This window comes from Vipera ursinii (assembly GCF_947247035.1).
Source record: "Vipera ursinii genome assembly, chromosome: 2".
Lineage (NCBI taxonomy): Eukaryota > Metazoa > Chordata > Lepidosauria > Squamata > Viperidae > Vipera > Vipera ursinii.
In genome coordinates, this window is record NC_139513.1 from 216,850,704 (window position 1) to 216,868,267 (window position 17,564).

The following is a 17,564-nucleotide window of genomic DNA, read 5'->3' on the forward strand; positions in this document are numbered from 1 at the left end:
GATTTTAAACAATTTTAATATTTCTCCTACGATTAAATAAATGTTTTGAAGGGGAAGTATGGTTGGGCTATTAAAGTGTGAGTTATTTTAAGTCAGGAGGGAATATTGTTTGCCTCAGAAGTTTCAGCCATTGAAGATGATGTCCTGGAAGAGGACCATAACCAAATGTCCCCAACAGGACAGACTATATATTGTCCTTGTTTGCAGTATAGAAAATTGATGATACCTTTTATTAAAAAAAATATGCAAACATGAAAGCTGATGTACAATACCTTAGATACATTTTTTTCCTAAAAAAATAAAGCTCTCTGCTCCATTAGCTACAACGGCTGATGTTCTATATATGTCTTAATTATATTTTTTAAAATCTTGCTTGTCAATTATTCTGAAGCATGTTTAATATATCAAAATATGCTTAATCAAAAAATTGGTTGGATGTGATTTCTTTGAATTAAAGTTTCTCTTCCATTTGAAAGTAAAATTTTAGGGCAAATAAAAGTAATTAAATTACAGGAGGAAATAACCAGTTTCATTTTTAATTAATTAATGTTATAGGAAAGCCAGGTTTTGCATCAGTATTATAACAATACATAGGCATTTCTATAAGCTATCATTTTAAACTCATAAGCTCATTTTTAACCCTTCTTTTAAAATATAAATTTTCTCTTACCCCTTTTTCTGGTTCTGAATAAGTCTGGTAGGGTAATGAAGATAAAGAACAGAGCGCCTCATGAAGTTGCTTTTCCAGTTGACTGATATGTTGTTCTTTTTCAAATAATTTATCTTGGAGAGGAACTTGATTTTGCTGGAGTTGAATTTTACTTGCTTGGAGTTTTTCAAAACATATCGTCAATTCATTATAAAGCTATTGAAAACAAATAGATGCACTTTATGAAAACGTGTTATCATAAACAAGAGACATGCTGTTAAAATACAACAGTCTTCATCCTCTAAACCAGGGGTCTCCAACCCCCAGTCTGTAGACTGGCACCGGTCCACAGCATGCCAGCAACCGGGCTGCACAAGCAAGCAAAGCCCCATCCGAAGGATGTAGGTAGTATGCAAAACCATACTCCCTCTGGTGTGTGGAAAAGCCTTTCTCCATGGCACCAGTACCTGGTGCCCAAAAGGTTGGGGACCTCTGCTCTAAATAACTAATAGTTAACAAACTTCAAATTCCCCTAACAAAAAAATATGGTATTTGAAGGCAACTATCTCTCTTATATTCATTTTCTAAACTAAACACAGCAAATGGAATCAAGCCTATCAGCATGTATGTACTATGATATATTAACCTTGACAGCAAGACTTGTTACTCAGCACTTTTAAGTCATATGGCAGATATATACTAAACTAAATGCATTAGCATACTATTTAAGTAGTCTAGTTTGGAATAACATTGAGGTATATTGTGAAAGAATGATACAATATTTTTAAAAAATATACAGAGAGAAGCCATAGCTTAAATAAATATGTAATTTTGTTGTCAATTCTACACAGTTCCATTCCAAGATATAATTCAGTGGGGCATAGTTCAATAGGATAGCTCTACAGAATTAGAAAATAGAATAGCTCTACAGAATTAGAAAACAGAATGAATGGAAAATGGGTGTAAGGAAAATTGATAGAGAACTTGCCTGAAACAAAGTGAAAAGAACTGTGTACAACTATGCTAATGGAAGCATGAAAAATAATGGCAGATGGAAAAATGAAGCAAGAGTTGGCAAATAAGTAGACTAAGCAAATGAGTGCATATATCTTGGTAAACTGTTTACTAAAAAAAGTGAACAGATAATTTTTAAGACATGTAAATATATAAATTGTAGAAAGTAAGCAGTAGGCAGCCTGTTATGAGAAATGAAACTTTATTGAAAGAGGACAAATGTGTCTGTATAAATCTTTACTTCTTGCCCACTGTTATTTGGAAATGAGAGTGGGACATTTTAGAAAAAAACATACAGATTAAAAACAATGGAAATCAATGACTTCAGAAGTCCATTTGGTAAACAAATGAAGGAGAGACAAGATCAACAATGAATGAATGAACATTGAATACAATATCAAACAAATAGTGGGAAACAAATGCACTGAGGTGGCTTAGTCATACAGAGAAAGTGAATTAGTACAGAATTACAAAACAAATGTATATATTAAAAAAAGCATGAATATGGGGGAAGGGGTTGTAAAGATTTTTATCCTGCTCTTTATACAATTCAATATGGTAAACATACCAATAACCCTTCCTCCTATTTTTCACACAACACTCTTAGATGAGGCGAGTTTGGCTGAGAGTATGTGACTGCCCCTAAAGTGGGACTAGAACTCACACTCTCCTGGTTTCTAGGCCAATACCTTAACCGCTACACCAAAATGGCTCTCAAATATGTTGAGAGGAAAGGTGAAACTGAAAAAGTCATAGTTAGATGACGTTGATGGGATTTGGGAAAAAAAAGAATGGGGAGAAGTTTAAAGAATAAAAGACAGTAAATGTATGTGGTGAAAGCAAGTTTGGCTGGGAAAAAGATACAGAAACCTATCACTATGTGTTATGTATTCAGTATAAAGTAATTACTTCTGTGTTACTATTTTTTCCTCTTCCTCTTCCTCTTCCTTTCTCCTCTCATGCCTTTCATTTCCTTAGCTTACTATTTCTTAGTCTTCTTGTGATTCAGCGTCAGCCTGTGATACTGGCAGCTGAGTCTGATGATTCTGAAGAGGAGGAGGAGGAGGAGAGGTTTGGAGAAACTTTGGTGTCAGAGGGAGGCTCTGATGCACTGCAGGACTCTCAGCCTGGCCCCTCCCGTCATGTTCCTCATCAGGCTCAGCCTTGTGAGCACGAGGTATCGGACGTAGATGATTCACAGCTGGATCTATTCAGGGACGCTAGGAGCAGGAGGAAATCCAGCAGAGTAGAACAGAGAAAGGCAATGAGGCAACTCGGTGAGAGGAGGAGAAGGCAATGAGAAGCCACGCCTTGGGACTGCTGATAAAAGGGGAAGGTGTGAGAGGTGCTGGTTGCTGAAGGCAACCGTTTGAAGATCTTCTGCTAGAGTCCTGGTCTGTTATTCCTGTTTAACTCGTTTGAACTTTTGATTTCTTTGTAAATAAATTTGGTTGGGTTTTTCCAGCCTGTTGACTATAAAAATGGGTTGTCCCTGACATTCAAACAGGGCCGGTCGTAGGCTGGAACAGAACAAGTCTTTCTCTGCATTCTGAATGTAATTTACACTAAAAGCAAATAAAGTGGTGTGTGTGTGTGTATAATATTTTTAATATGGAAAAAATTGGTCAAAAAGTCTGTATAATAACTTTGTAATTGTTTTAAGACAGACATGTCAAACTCATGATGTCATGTGACGTATCGGGACAGTTTTGCCATTGCCGGCAATGTGGTGGGCGTGGCTTCCAGATGACACGTCCGGCCCATAGGCCGGCAATTTGACACCCCTGTTTTAAGACATTCTTCACTTAAATATGAAATCTACTATAAATGCTAAATATGAATAATATTTCTTCACCTGGATCAGCTGTTAGTTGGGAATTTGGGGGATTTGAAGAGGGAGTATCATGTATGAGAATATTGAGCACTCCAAGAATAGATTAATCATGATGTTAATATAATAATAATATTTTGTGAAGTTTCTAAATCTCATCTAGCTCATATAGCTAGAACAGATATGTTGTTGAAAATTTCAGTAATGTTTGGAAATCACATCAATAATCTCCAGAATACTTTATATAAACTATCATTTCAACACTAATATCTAGTTGGAGTTTGTACAACACAACTTCCCCCTTATTCAAAGTAAATATTCTACATTAAAAGAAACTCCTTGACATCTATTTTATATTGTATTTACAGTACTCCTACCAGAAAAAGAAATATTTTCTAAAAATATATACCAACTATTTTACTAGTCCCAAGCAGACAAAGTGCTCCTGCAGTGTGTTCATTTTAATGAGACTCAATAGGTTTGTCCTCACCTAAGACTCAAGTTGGTAAGTCTTAAATCAATACTAAGGATAATAAGACAAGGAGAGTCTCTAGACTATCTTATCACAGTACTCAGAAATTTACAGTTTAGAAGTTTTGTTTTAAAATAGAAGACTTCCTTTCACTGAAGTCTTTGGCTTCTAGAAAGCTATTCATCAGGATGACTGAACATTTCATAAAAGAAAAGTTATTTCAATGGACTACAAACAAATCTACAAATACTTACATGGGAGCTAACCCACTGAATACGGTTTCCCATTTAGGCAACATATAATTTCCATTCTTTCAAGTTTGAAATTACACTTCCTGTATTTCTTCTAATTGCTGCACAAGTATATTAAGCAGACCACTCTCAAACAGTCTTATGTAATAGAGTAGAATAGTGTAGTAAATTAAAATTAGTCATTTTAGTTTTCCTACTCTAGCAGAGAGTAGGAAAAATGATTGAAATCTCATTATTTTAAAGAACACTGTTCAGGATAAAACTAGAATGGTCATAATACCCACACTGCAAACATTAATTGAAGAAATACTAGGTAGTATATGTCACAGGTAAGACAAAGTAAGTTTGTACAGTACAATGGCACTATACCATGTTTCATATCTGAAAAAAGTAACATTGCTCTAAATAGGCTACTTCTTCAGCTGCAAAAAACACAGAACACCTGGAATAGTATTGTTATAATGATTCCACGGACACGAAAGTAATGGATGTTCCACCGAAGAGTTATACAGGTAGTCCTTGACTTACAACCATTTGTTTAGTGAATGTTTGAAGTTACAACAGCACTGAAAAAAGTGGCTTATCACCATTTTTCACATTTACAACTGTTGCAGCATCCCCATGGTCATGAGATCGAAATTCGGGGGCTAGGCAATTGGTATGCATTTATGACAGTGTTGCACTGTCCTGGGGTCATGTCATCACCATTTGTAACCTTCCCAACTGAGTTTTGATAAGCAAAGTCAATGGGGAAAGCCAGATTCACTTAGCAACCACATAATTCACTTAACAACTACAGTGACTTAATAACTGTGGCAAAAAAGATTATAAAATGGCACAAAACTCACTTAACAACTGCCTTACTCAGCAACAGAAATTTTAGGCTCTACTGTGGTTGTAAGTTAAGGACTATCTGTACACCATTACTGCTTGCTCATGGTTGAGAGTACATTTACACCGATAGAGTAAAAATTTAGATACTTAAACAGATCGTATAGATGTAGAACAAATATATTTTTAATAATGAGGGAAGCAGCATACTTTTTGGTATGATATTGTTTCAGCTGTGTGAGCATCCTCCTGAGTTCTCAGTACTTTTTGTGTATCTGTATTGAGAGCCTGAAGCTGCTGGATCAGCTTTGCCTGCTGTGCCGCATGTTCAGTGTTTTGTTTGTAGAGATTCTGCAGCTCCTGCAATTCCTTCCTGTGCAAAGCAAGCAAGAAACAACGAAGTTGAGCAAAAGAAATACCATGATGATCTCAAATCATAGTCTTATTAACTATTTTTATGGCACTCTATTATTCTCTCAATTTTCTAAAAATACAGTTTTAATCATAATTGGATCAGCTTATAAACATACAAAAATAACATTTTTTTCATGGGTCCTATAAGTTGCATTAAAATACGTAGCATTTTAAATAAACATATTATTATTATAGGTCTTGAACTTCTTATTTAAAGGTTAAAGTTGTCCAACGGTGAGATGGGTAGCATATAAATTTAATAAATTAAATTAAATTAAAATGTGAAGTGGATTTATTTCTGACAATGATGATATCACCTATTCTTGTTTATGTTTTTCAAACAGATCCTGGTGAGTTGTTCTGAGGTTTGCCAGACAACTGGAAAAAATGTTTAACTCTTAAAGCAAAGAACAAGATTTCAGTTCATAGGAATAATGGCATGCAATATAAGCACTTGCTGTTAGGAAGGAAATATTTCAGAGATACTTTTATTATATTTTGCTAATTAGTAGAAGTAACTTCTATTTACTAAATTCAAAAATAATTTGTAGAACTCTGCAGTGATTCTTTGGGGAACTGGATTAGACCACAGGCATGAAATAGGAAGATTTATTGTACAAAAATGATTCCTTTCAAACAAAATTAAGAATGTCCATGTATTTTTCAATATTTTATCTCTCTCTCTCTCTCTCTCTCTCTCTCTCTCTCTCTCTCCCTCTCCCTCTCTCTCTCTCTGTGTGTGTAATGGTTTTCTATCTTTCTTTTATTCTATGGTAAGTTGTTTCCTATGTATCTTATAGTTTCTTTGGGTAGTATTTATTATAGATTACACTGGGCTTATTATGCCTTTATCTATAGTCCCTTTATTGCTTCTCCCGCCCTCTTCCTTCTACTTGCTAGCTTAAATTGCCCACTTTTATGTTAATTATCTTGGCTTAGTTAGCCCTGTCTTTAGCTGCTTTCTTAGCTGTCAAATGGGAAGAAATGGAGGTTCTTTTTCTTCTCAGCCTGATTCTAGCCTTACTAGAATCAGAATCTCCAGATTTGGCTGCCTCAGTTGCTGGCGGGTGTTTTCTTGGCCTTACAGTCAGGTATCAATTGCCTCTGGCCTGAACTGCTGCAGGGGCTCTGGTATCTCTTGGATTCCGACTGTGAGGGGGAATGTTTAGTAATGTTGGCTTGATGTTGGCGTGATATAAAAGTTCATGTGGCTGCTAGGCTCTGCCTTTTCTTCTCAGCTTGCAGCTTTCATCAGTTCTGAAAAAAAAAACCTCTTATTTCTTCCATGCCTCCAGTCACCTGAAGCAAACTGGCTGTGCTCCCATAGACTCACCAAACTAACTTTGTTTTGGATGTTTTGCTTTGCTCAGTTCTTGCCTATATCCTCTCTCTAATGTAATCCACTGTCATGATCCCTCCCAGCACACTCACATCCAAGTCCAAGGGCATCTCCTTTTGTAACTGGCATGCAGCTGCCTCAAAGGGAGGAAAGAAAAAAGGGTCGAAATGAGTGAAACTCAGTACCCAATAAGATCTAAGACTCCCACCTACAATAGCCGTTAAGAAGTCTTTTACAAGCACATCTTTGAGTTGGTCTATGATGTTTAATTGTTAGATTTAAACTTTTCCCCAAATGATCCTTTAATGCTATGCAAGGCAGCTTCTGTAATTTTATAGTTGTTTAGGATTTCTGATATTTCACTTATTTTTATCTATTTATATTTAATGTTTCCAGGCTGCCCATCTCCCTCAAGGAGTATTTTGTATGCTACCAAGTGATTTCTATAATGGGTCATCTAAAAATTAAATCAGTACATTTTATTCTGGTCACATGACCAGGAGGGAATCCCACAGGACTGGTGGGATTTAAAATGGAAATCAGATGCATTTTGAGACATGCAAACTGCCTTTCTCATAATGATAAATCGGGGAGCATTTTTGAATATATATATGTATATGTGTGTGTGTGTGTGTGTGTGTGTGTGTGTGTGTGTGTGTGTGTGTGTGTATACCTACATACGTATGTAGGTATGTATATATATATATGTATGTGTGTGTGTGTGTGTGTGTGTGTGTGTGTGTGTGTGTGTGTATATGTTCATCAGTCAAACCTGGACTATTTACAAATCTGTTATTTCTTTTGCAACCTTCTTCCCCATACAAAATTGATTTTATTCTGTTTTCTGAGAATTGTCCTGCTGATGGGCAGATATTCAAAGCCCTTCTATAACTTCTTGCCAACATTTAACTGGATTGGAAAAAAATAACAAGATAGGTACAGGCCAAAGGTTTTATTAATTTATTTATTTTGAAGGGAATGGATAACTTTTCTGTCCTAAATGTGGATGTGTGGGAAATAGAAGAACGGGGGAGTCACAGTGCCCTGTAGTCGTAAATGCAGGCAAGCTGCAAAGCACTTGAATTTTGATCACATGACTGTGGGGTCTCTTCATTGGCCATGACTTCAGATACAGGTCATTAAGTCCCTTTGTTCAGCACCACTGTAACTTCAAATGATCGCTGAGCGAATGGTCATTAAGTCAAGGGCTATTTGTAAAGCATTTGAATAAAATATTGCCAATCCAAACAATGTAAGATTATACCACTTTATTTATCATATCAAACATACTTAGCTCTGGTCATATCCAAATCCTTTTGTGTTAATTCAGTTTGCTTAAGCCCCAGCTGAGACGCCAGGTCATCACACTTATTGTGCAGGATTTCCACTTGTCCCCTTGCTTCTTTTAAAGCTGATTCCAAATTCTGGAAGACAATTGCGATAGAACCAATAGCTGGAGAGTTACAGTACAGGATAACAATACTACATTTAAAGTGTAAGCAAAAAGAAGAAGGATTGTTGATTAATCTAAAGTTTAAAAACAAAAAGTTTAATTTAATCTAAGCTTTTATTTCAAGCTACATTATAAAACAATAAGTAAAATAATGCAAAATAGTTATAGACTACATGAGCATCTTAATTCCTTTATAAGTCCTTGTGTGAGTGAATTAGTGCAATGGTTTGTGCAACTTTGCATTGCAGGTAGGAAAACCTAACGGAAATTATGCTTATTGATTGTAACATATAAATCTGTCTTATAAAATAACTTCAGTACAGCTAATACTATCTCAAAATACATTAAGCGCAACATAACTAATTCAAAACCAATTCAAATTAGTTCATAGAAATCAATAAATTGAATAATATTATTCTGCATACGAAGAGCGAAAAAACATAAAATGCTTTTGAAATCTAAAAGGCTTCTGCCGCTCAGTTGCACAAATAAGAACTGCAAACATTTGAAGGGGGAGGAATTGCAAATGGTTAAGTGAAATACCGCTCTTCCCCCCCCCCTAAAATGAGATAAATGGCTCTAGGGTGGGTTATTCCTCCAGCTCCCAAATCCAGGTAACAAAACAAGGCAAGGTTGACAAAAAAAGAAAGAAAGAAAAAGAAAAGGCTCTCTCTTCACCACAAAACTGAGCTTCCTTCTCCTTTCTTCAACAGCAGGGGAGACATCCTAAAGGAGAACATAATAGAACAATCCCATGGGATAGAACTCTGATAAGTGTAGCTAATTAGCAGGATAGAACCACCTGCTGATTTTTTTTTGGGGGGGGGAGAATGAAAGATAACAAAAACAGAGTTAACCCTCAGCTCTTTTCACCTTGAGGTTGAATGTGGGATCTGTATGTAGAGTAGAGTAGACTATGGCAAAATTAACACAAAACTCCTTCCTGCCACAAAAAAAAAACCCAGCTGCCAATTCCAAAATTCGTTGGAGACATCAGAGACCTTAATGAAAATCTGAAGAAACAGCCAAGGCCTCCTGCTCGATAGCATCAGGATTCAGAAACTTATTGAGAATGGACTGTCCAAACAATACTTGTAACAACAAAGGACAGCAGCTGTAGATTTGCAGCTTTGCAAATCCTTTCTGCTTGCAACATTTGTATATTGTAGCAGGGAAAGATGCAAAGCTTCCCTTCAAACAGTTCCCCTCACTAGCACAACCAGCCCAAAGACAAGACACTAAGCAGGAAGGGTTGAATTCCTGAACATCTGCAGGAATCATGTATAGGTAGTTCACTTAGTAACCATTCAAAGTTACAACGGCACTGGAAAAAGTGACCTATGACTATTTTTTGTATTTATGACCATTGTCATAAATCCCCACGGTCATAGATTCGGATGCTTCACAACTGACTCACATTTATGACGGTTGCAGTGTCCCGGGGTCATGTGATCCCCTTCTGTGACCTTCAGACAAACAAAATCAAAGGGGAAACCAAATTCACTTAACAACCGTGTTACTAATTTAACAACTGCAGTGATTCACTTAATAAACGTGACAGTTGCAAAATGGGGCAAAACTCCCTTAGCAAATGTCTCACTTAACAACATAAATTTTGGGCTCAATTGTGGTCGTAAGTTGAGGACTATCTCAAGTACTACCAAAAGGCTGCAGTTAAGAATGAACAGGTGAATGGGAGTAAGCAAAGGGAAGGAATACAATAGTTTTTTTGATATGTCGTTCTCTACAGAATTAAAATCCTCCATGTTTATAAACAGGGGGAATTTTTTTTAATCCCATTTATATCCCGCCCTTCTCCGAAGACTCAGGGCGGCTTACAATTTAAAGCACAAATCAATGTGCTTAGCAATATTAACCCAGGAGCACCAGGTTGTCACACCAATGGAACAGGCAAGAAGGAAGCTTTATTTCTCAGGAATAGGTTAGTTGTGGCTGAATTTATGGCAAAAGCCTGTCAACCTAGACTTCCCCCTATATACTTAAACAAGATACCAATAACTTTATCGTTGACATCTTCAAAATTCATCAGGAGATAAAGCTTGTTCCTTCCTTTGTCCTTCTTACTTCAATACAGTCCAGCATTCACCCATAGCATCTGTGTAGGGTACAAACAATCTTCAGTTCGTATCCAGCTTCAATAACAACAATACTCTCCAGGTCATTAGTAGATGAGGAGACACCTGTGTGTCATGCAATTTAAGCCTATTGAATTCTGGATCTTGGCATTACCCAAGATCTATTTTATCCCTCTTGGGTGGCCACAAACACTTCAAATCTAAGAAGAGGAACAAGCACAAATTCAGCAATGAAATACATAATCAGGACGTTTGTTCATCTAGAGCTCTTCATTTGTATAGGAGTAGGTGAATCAGGCTTTGATTCAAAGGAAAGCAAGTGTGCAACAAGTACCATGTAGGCAATCAAAAGAAAAATATACCAGAAGGTCCTAAAGTTTGAAAATACAGGATAAATTGGGGGTCAATTCTAATGGATCAAAATAAAAACCCTTCTGTAATATATAATTCACTTCCACATCAACAGACCGCAGTTATGTGTCACTTATTTTGTAAATCCGTAGCTGAAAAGTGAATAAAACAAAACTCTGTCCCAACCTTGGTGATGTCAACATTTTCTTGTAAGTATGATCACTGGTTGAAAAAAATTGCTACCTTTATTTTTAAGCTTGAAATTTGCATTCTTGCAGAACAAAGCTTTTGTAGGACTAAATAGTGGGATGGATAATATGAAAATGGAAAAAAATAAGTCATTTGTCCCTCTTTTTTCTTTTGTTGGTCACTAGGATTTTCCAGTGGGAAAAATTAAAATAGTCCTATAGACCAAGGAAAGTGCTCTCATGGACTTGCAGTCTTAAGATTCCTGATCTGTCAAGCACACAAACTGCAAACAGATGGAAACATTTAGTCAAACGGAAAGTAAACAAAAGCTAACATAATCCAACGGTACAAAACAAGAATGTGATTGATAACAAAACTCTGGAGAAAACTAATTTTATAGAAATAAAATACAGAAACACAATCTTTTCAACTTGCACTGCCTTTTCACGTAATTTAAAAGATTTCCAAATTACTGTCACAGATCTGTGAGAAAAACAAACCCCGCACAAAACCCTGAATAGGCATTTGTACAAATACTCAACTTTTTGTAAGAAAAACTTGCCCGTTCAGATTTTTTTTTGTAAACAGAAAATCAATCAGCATTTTAAACAGAAACAATGTATACATACTGCGCTGCACAGTATTTATTCAGAAATCTATGCTTTCAAGAAAACTGTTTATCTGATTGTGTGGCTAACATTGCAAATATGCTAGGCCATTTTTGATTAAAACAAGTCTTTTCAGAAACAGGAAACCTTTCTCACATGCCTATGCTGATTCCTTATTCAAAACTAAGATTGCAATTCTCATAGAGTTTACCTACCGGGGGACCATAAGTCAATATTGAGGTGGCAAAGCAAGCAAGTACAGGTAGTCCTCGACTTATGGTCACAATTGAGCTCAACATTTCTGTTGTTAAGTGAGACATTTGTTAAGTGAGTTTTGCCCCATTTTACGACCTTTCTTGCCACAGTTATTAAGAGAATCACTGCAGTTGATAAATTAGTAACACAGAAGTTAAGTGAATCTGACTTCCCCATGGACTTTGCTTATGAGAAGGTTGCAAAAGGTGATCACATGACCTTGGGACACAGCATCGGTCATAAATAGGAATAAGTTGCCAAACATCTGAATTTTGATCAAATGATCCATGGGATGCTGCAAAGATCGTAACTGTGAAAAACGGTCATAAGTCACATTTTTCAGTGCTGTTGTCATGGTTCCAACAGACAGAGATGAATAAAGCAGAACTTCGAGGCTTGCAAATGCCTCAAAGAACATGTTTATTAGTTACAAAGTATCAGCACGGTCAAGAGTGAAACCAAGTCTGGATACACATGTAATAATTCCTCAATACAAAGTTAAAAATCCCACCCATAAAACAATGCAAGCAACTATGATCCCCAATACAATCATTTGGCGGGCTTTTTCTACAACATCCAGCCTGCAGGCTTGAGAGCAACAAATGACCTTGGTTCCCACAGGACAAAAGATTATTATGACTAGCAAAGCACCTGGGCAGCCCCCTCCTCCCTCCGTTCTATGTGGCAACCTAGAATGAGCAGGAAAATGGCTGTAGCCACAGTCAGTCGCAGCATGGACAGCTGTTGTAACTTTGAACAGTCACTGAACAAACTGTTGTAAGTTGAGGATTACCTGTATTCAACCAGAACGAAAACAAGGTGGGAGTCAACAGCTGTCTTTTGCCATTTCTTTTTCTATGACTCTCTCTTCCCTTTTAATTACCTAGGAATTGCCTGCAGTAAGGGGACTTTCCTAGCAAATATCTGAACTGCTTTATTTATTTAAAACGTGTATAGGGTCCCCCATCTTACCAAAAGTCATTCTGGGCATCACACAAGAATCCGAAAGAAACCACATATATAAAAAGAGCAAACAGCTTATTTGTAAAAGGGTTCTGAAATTAGTTCAAGGTTCCACATGAAGTTAGATTTTTATGGTTTTCCCACTCCTAGGTTTCAGAGACAGACTCAAGGGAAGAGTTCAGAATCTAGAAAATAATATACCTCTTTTTCCCTTTTAATCACACTGATACTTTGAATCTAGTATAGCACTCTTGGAAAACATAGTAATATATTTGGGGGAAGAAAGGGGAACTTTGTTAGACTAGGATAAAGTAGAATCGACTTGGTTAGACTAAAAGAGAAAATGTACAGAACACATGGGAGGAAATAGGAAATTAGATAAAAAAACATTAAGTGAAGACAACTTTTTTTTTCTTCTTAGCATTTTCCTTCAAGTGCAGGATCCACTTTTTTCCAGATCAAACTTTCCTTCTCCTTTCTCACATATACACAAATTATGACCCAAATGACACGTATACAGTCACTTACACTACCACACAAAAATCTGAAATGAACTCAATACTCATGAAAGCTCTAAGAACTGTGGCTCTGATACGGATTTTTATCCAAAATTATAACATTGTTACCAATTGCCAATCTCCATGATGTTTGGGTTATATCCCAGATCATTATTCATATATAGAAAAATGTAGAACTGTTATAATGACGTTATTGACAATCATGTTAATAGTTGAGACAAAATTTCTGTTAGTGATTATGAGAGAGAGAGAGAGAGAGAGAGAGAGAGAGAGAGAGACTACAGAATAAATATACTGATGCAAATTAATATATACATGGGATCTGATTCTTTTTCTTTACTTTTTGCTCTGGAATTTGTTTAAAAACCACAGGTAGTATCTGGGTGAAGAACTTCTATTCTCTATGTTTTTAACCTGAATTTGTATTTACGTCGGAACTCATACTAAAAGATTGCCTATTACTAAAAATGGCAGATAGCATGGTCCTTGCTCAAGCACACAACGCACTGAAAATGTGCTTTCAGGAACTGCTGATAACAGGCTGAATATTTAAAATGTGCTTCCTGAAAGCTTTGCACAGCTTCAGCACCTCATCAACTCCAGAAAGGACAAGGCCACCTACCATTTAATAGACAGTTTGTATCTAAGAGTTATTTTTAAGTTGGATATTCTTAACCTGCACATGAAATCTATTTCATGTCTCAAAATGGTGGCAAAACCTGCTGCCAGTTTTCAGCAATGTTTGAAGATGCTCCAGCTGCCACAAAATTGCCTGAGGCCTCAGGCAGCATTGGGGTTGCAGATTGTTACAAACATACATACCACCCATACATCAGGATATTTTCTACTGCCCAATGAAATGGAAGGGGCAGCTTGTGGAACATAAATTATAACAGAGCAATTAATTGCAAGCCAAGTCAGTCTACTGGAACCTGTGAAGTCTATAACAAAATTTAGGGATAATTATAGCATGCTTTGTTCATAACAGAATATTATTAAATTAAATTAACACTATGCACTGTGTGTATTTACCTTAAGAAAATGCTTCAGTGAAACCCTACCAAGCACAAAATACACATGCTGGCTACTACTAGAAACAGAACATTTGACAAGATGGACCTTTGGGTCTGCTTAAGAAATAGTCTTTCTATATTCTCATGCAGAAGATTGTGCTGCCAATCACACTGAGAGGGGAAATCCTGGAGCGACAGGAAGATTTCCAACTTTTTTTTTTAAAGCATCCTTACATTTGAATGAAATAGCCTTTATTATTTAATGATTACATTTTAGGATGGCTATTTGAAGTCAGTTTCTTGCTTTGAAACATCAATTTTTAAAAAGCTTTGGGTTTTAAGTGAAGGAATGTAAATGAATGTCGGTCCCCACTGGTTGTTATGAATATATAACTTGTTATTTAAAGAAAATAACATGTAGCATAAAGCCTGTGAGTAGCAGATTCTGAAATCATATCCAGGAGCTGATACGTTTTCATACCTTTATTTTTGCATCGATGCCAGACTTTTCTATTCTCCATTGTGATTCCTGCTTCTTCAGTTTCTCCAGGTCATTTAGCAGGTCAGCATAGCGTGTACTTAAACCCTCATTTTCCTCCTCCAGATTTTTTATAACCAGTCTGCTTTGCTCATCCTTTCTCTGCGCACACTCCTTGGTGTCCTGTACAACAGTACCGCAAGGGCCGATAAAAAAGAGAGAAAATATTTTTTTTAAAAAAAACTGAGAACTAATCAGCAAATATAAACTGTGCAGATTTTACCCTCAGAGCAGCTTCGTCTATATTTGATGGCCAAGGTCACCTGTGTACTTTTATTGGCCTCTTTCATGCAGGTGGAAGGGTCATATTTTTTAGCTGGATGACAGCTTTGATGAGTACACATTTGCAAAGAGCCCATTAATTGATCAAACTGCCTTTGATGCTGTCCCCAGCTATTTTTGAGACCCACACAGACATATCCTCCCAGACCTCGGCTTTATCAATTAATAATGCCAGTCCCATCAGAATCTAATTACACAAAGCCACATCTTCACACTCCTCCTTTCTCTGCTCCATTTCCATCATTAACTATTTATTGGAAAGTTATAAAGGGTGGATTCTTCAGTTTAAGGGATCTTTTCAGAAGTTTGACACGTGTGAGGAAACTGAAAGGTACAATCTAAGGCCTAAGGCTATATTTCCTCTGAGCTTGTCACTTTCCATGCCACAGAGACAGGCCAGCAACTTATAACAGCAACTTCAAAATTATGGCTACCTTCTACTATGTGCTAGTCAATATACCTTACGTTCCTGCATCACATCTTGAGATTTCTGTCGTAAGATGCAAAGCTCCTTTTTTAAGGCAACATTTTCTTCATCTACAGCAATTTTCCTTTGCACCAGGTTGTTTATCTCCTCTTGTTGTCCACTTGTTCTCTAAGAAAGAGTTAACAATTCTTAAATAAACAGGTAAAGAACATAACGTTCCAAAATAAAAGTTCCAGCTATTTATTTAATAAATCCACCAGTCCCATCTGTTAGATCAGACATGCCAAACACAAGGCCCGGGGGCCAGATCCGGCCCATGAAATGGTTTCATGCGGCCCGCGAAGCCATCCTGGAAACAGTGAGGGAACGGCCGCCACTGTCTTGGCCCTGGCCCAGAGACCCTCCTCCTACCAGAGACCCTCAGATCTGTCCCACTTCTGCCCAGGCCCCCATAGGCACTCTTGATGCGAACGATGTAGAGCTGGCCATGCCCACCCAATAGGCCATATGCACTTTAGCCACGCCCACCCAGGCCACACCCACCCGGCCCCCTGAGGGCAACCGCAATGCTGATGCGGCCCTCAATGAAATTGAGTTTGACACCCCTGTGTTAGATCAATCAACTGCAGACAACTCTGGGCAGCAAACAATAACAAAAACAATATGAAAAATAACGAGCCAAGGAAAGAATGGATCATCTGGAGGGAAAAACCTCCAACCAAGCTGCCCATGCACCAACCCAAACGGATTCCACTCGCTCTACTAATAGCCAGGTCTTTAGAATTTATTTGAAGGAGAGCGTGGTAGGGATTATTTGACTGAATGAGAAGGCTTGCTTGCAGGGTACCCATCAAAAGAAGGGACCAGGAGCATGCCAACCATGTTGGAACAGACAGAAGGACAAAGGAGTGTCTTCAGAACTTGAATCCTGAAAAACATCTGTTTCATCTTAACACCTGTACCTGCTTGCAGTTTTAGATTCAGCATGTAAATCTGTTTTGGTGCTGAGCAAATATCAATTTTAATATTAGTTGATTACTGTATTCTCACTGGGCATATTAAAAGTATGAGATAATTGAAAGTGCTGGCAATATTGGACATGTCAAATTTGCACAAATAAGAAACCCTGTAGTTTTACTTTAGCGCTAACTCTTATTATTAGGAGATGCTTCAGAGCCAGTTATATTATAAGATTACTAGGGATATTCAAGGGATATTCCGAAGTGATATGCAGACCCTTTAGCAGTGTGCCCAAATCAGTGGAAGCCAGTGGACAGCTTGTATGAGACTGACTACTTGTGAATCCATAATCTCATTTTAAAATATGATGAAATATGATGGTTCTCAACAAATGGAATAACTGAGTGGTTGAATCAAATACTACAGAAATATTTAAAGTGCTATATCCTGTGAGTTTGGTCTAGTGATTAAGGCAACTGGCTAGAAACCAGGAGACTTGAGTTTTAGTCCTGTCTTATTCATGAAAGCCAACCGGGTGACTTTGGGCCAGTCACTCTGAGTCCACAACACCTGGCTTGGATAACAAGCTTATTAGTCAATTCTGACCCTGCTCCTGCGGGAAAATGCCAGGAAGAAAGTAAATTCAAGGTGCTATATCTCTTATCAAGACAATTGGACTAAAATATTGTTAACTTAATACATTCCTCCATTAGCATGTTTTTACTTTGTTATGGGTCAAGACTTAGACAATGAAGAGGCTTCAGCAGGCTCCATGGAATGTCAACCTCAGGAGACACAAAACCAAGAATCATTTCAGGTTGATTAAAAAAACAGGCACTGTCCAAATAGCTGTAGCAGTCAAATGAGGATGACGTAAAGCTTTCCAGCCCCCACACCTGGCAGAGCTGTTCTTTGAGGTTCTTGCCAAAAAAGGGAGCATATATCTTAATTGGTGACAGCTGACTACGGCTTAATTTGAGAGGCAGCCCTGAACCATGTTCCTCTGCTGGGAAAACAACTAACAATAGTGGCGACTATCTGTAGCTTGGGTGTAGGATGAGGGTGGAAGTTCGTTCTCCAAGCTTGTGGGTTGGTTTCCGAATGTTTCAT

The 17,564-nt window shown here is 37.3% G+C and overlaps 1 protein-coding gene across 1 annotated transcript in view; it reads right to left on the reverse strand.

The window, feature by feature from the left end:
* Positions 1 to 17,564, reverse strand: part of CNTLN (centlein) — a gene marked incomplete at both ends in the record, with an annotated part of 202,506 nt that overhangs the window by 123,738 nt on the left and 61,204 nt on the right. The window contains 5 exons of the mRNA XM_083353493.1: positions 671 to 865; positions 5,259 to 5,421; positions 8,092 to 8,225; positions 14,729 to 14,908; positions 15,528 to 15,662. Of these exons, the coding sequence (XP_083209619.1) occupies positions 671 to 865; positions 5,259 to 5,421; positions 8,092 to 8,225; positions 14,729 to 14,908; positions 15,528 to 15,662 (807 nt within the window). The remainder of the gene's footprint in view (positions 1 to 670; positions 866 to 5,258; positions 5,422 to 8,091; positions 8,226 to 14,728; positions 14,909 to 15,527; positions 15,663 to 17,564) is intronic.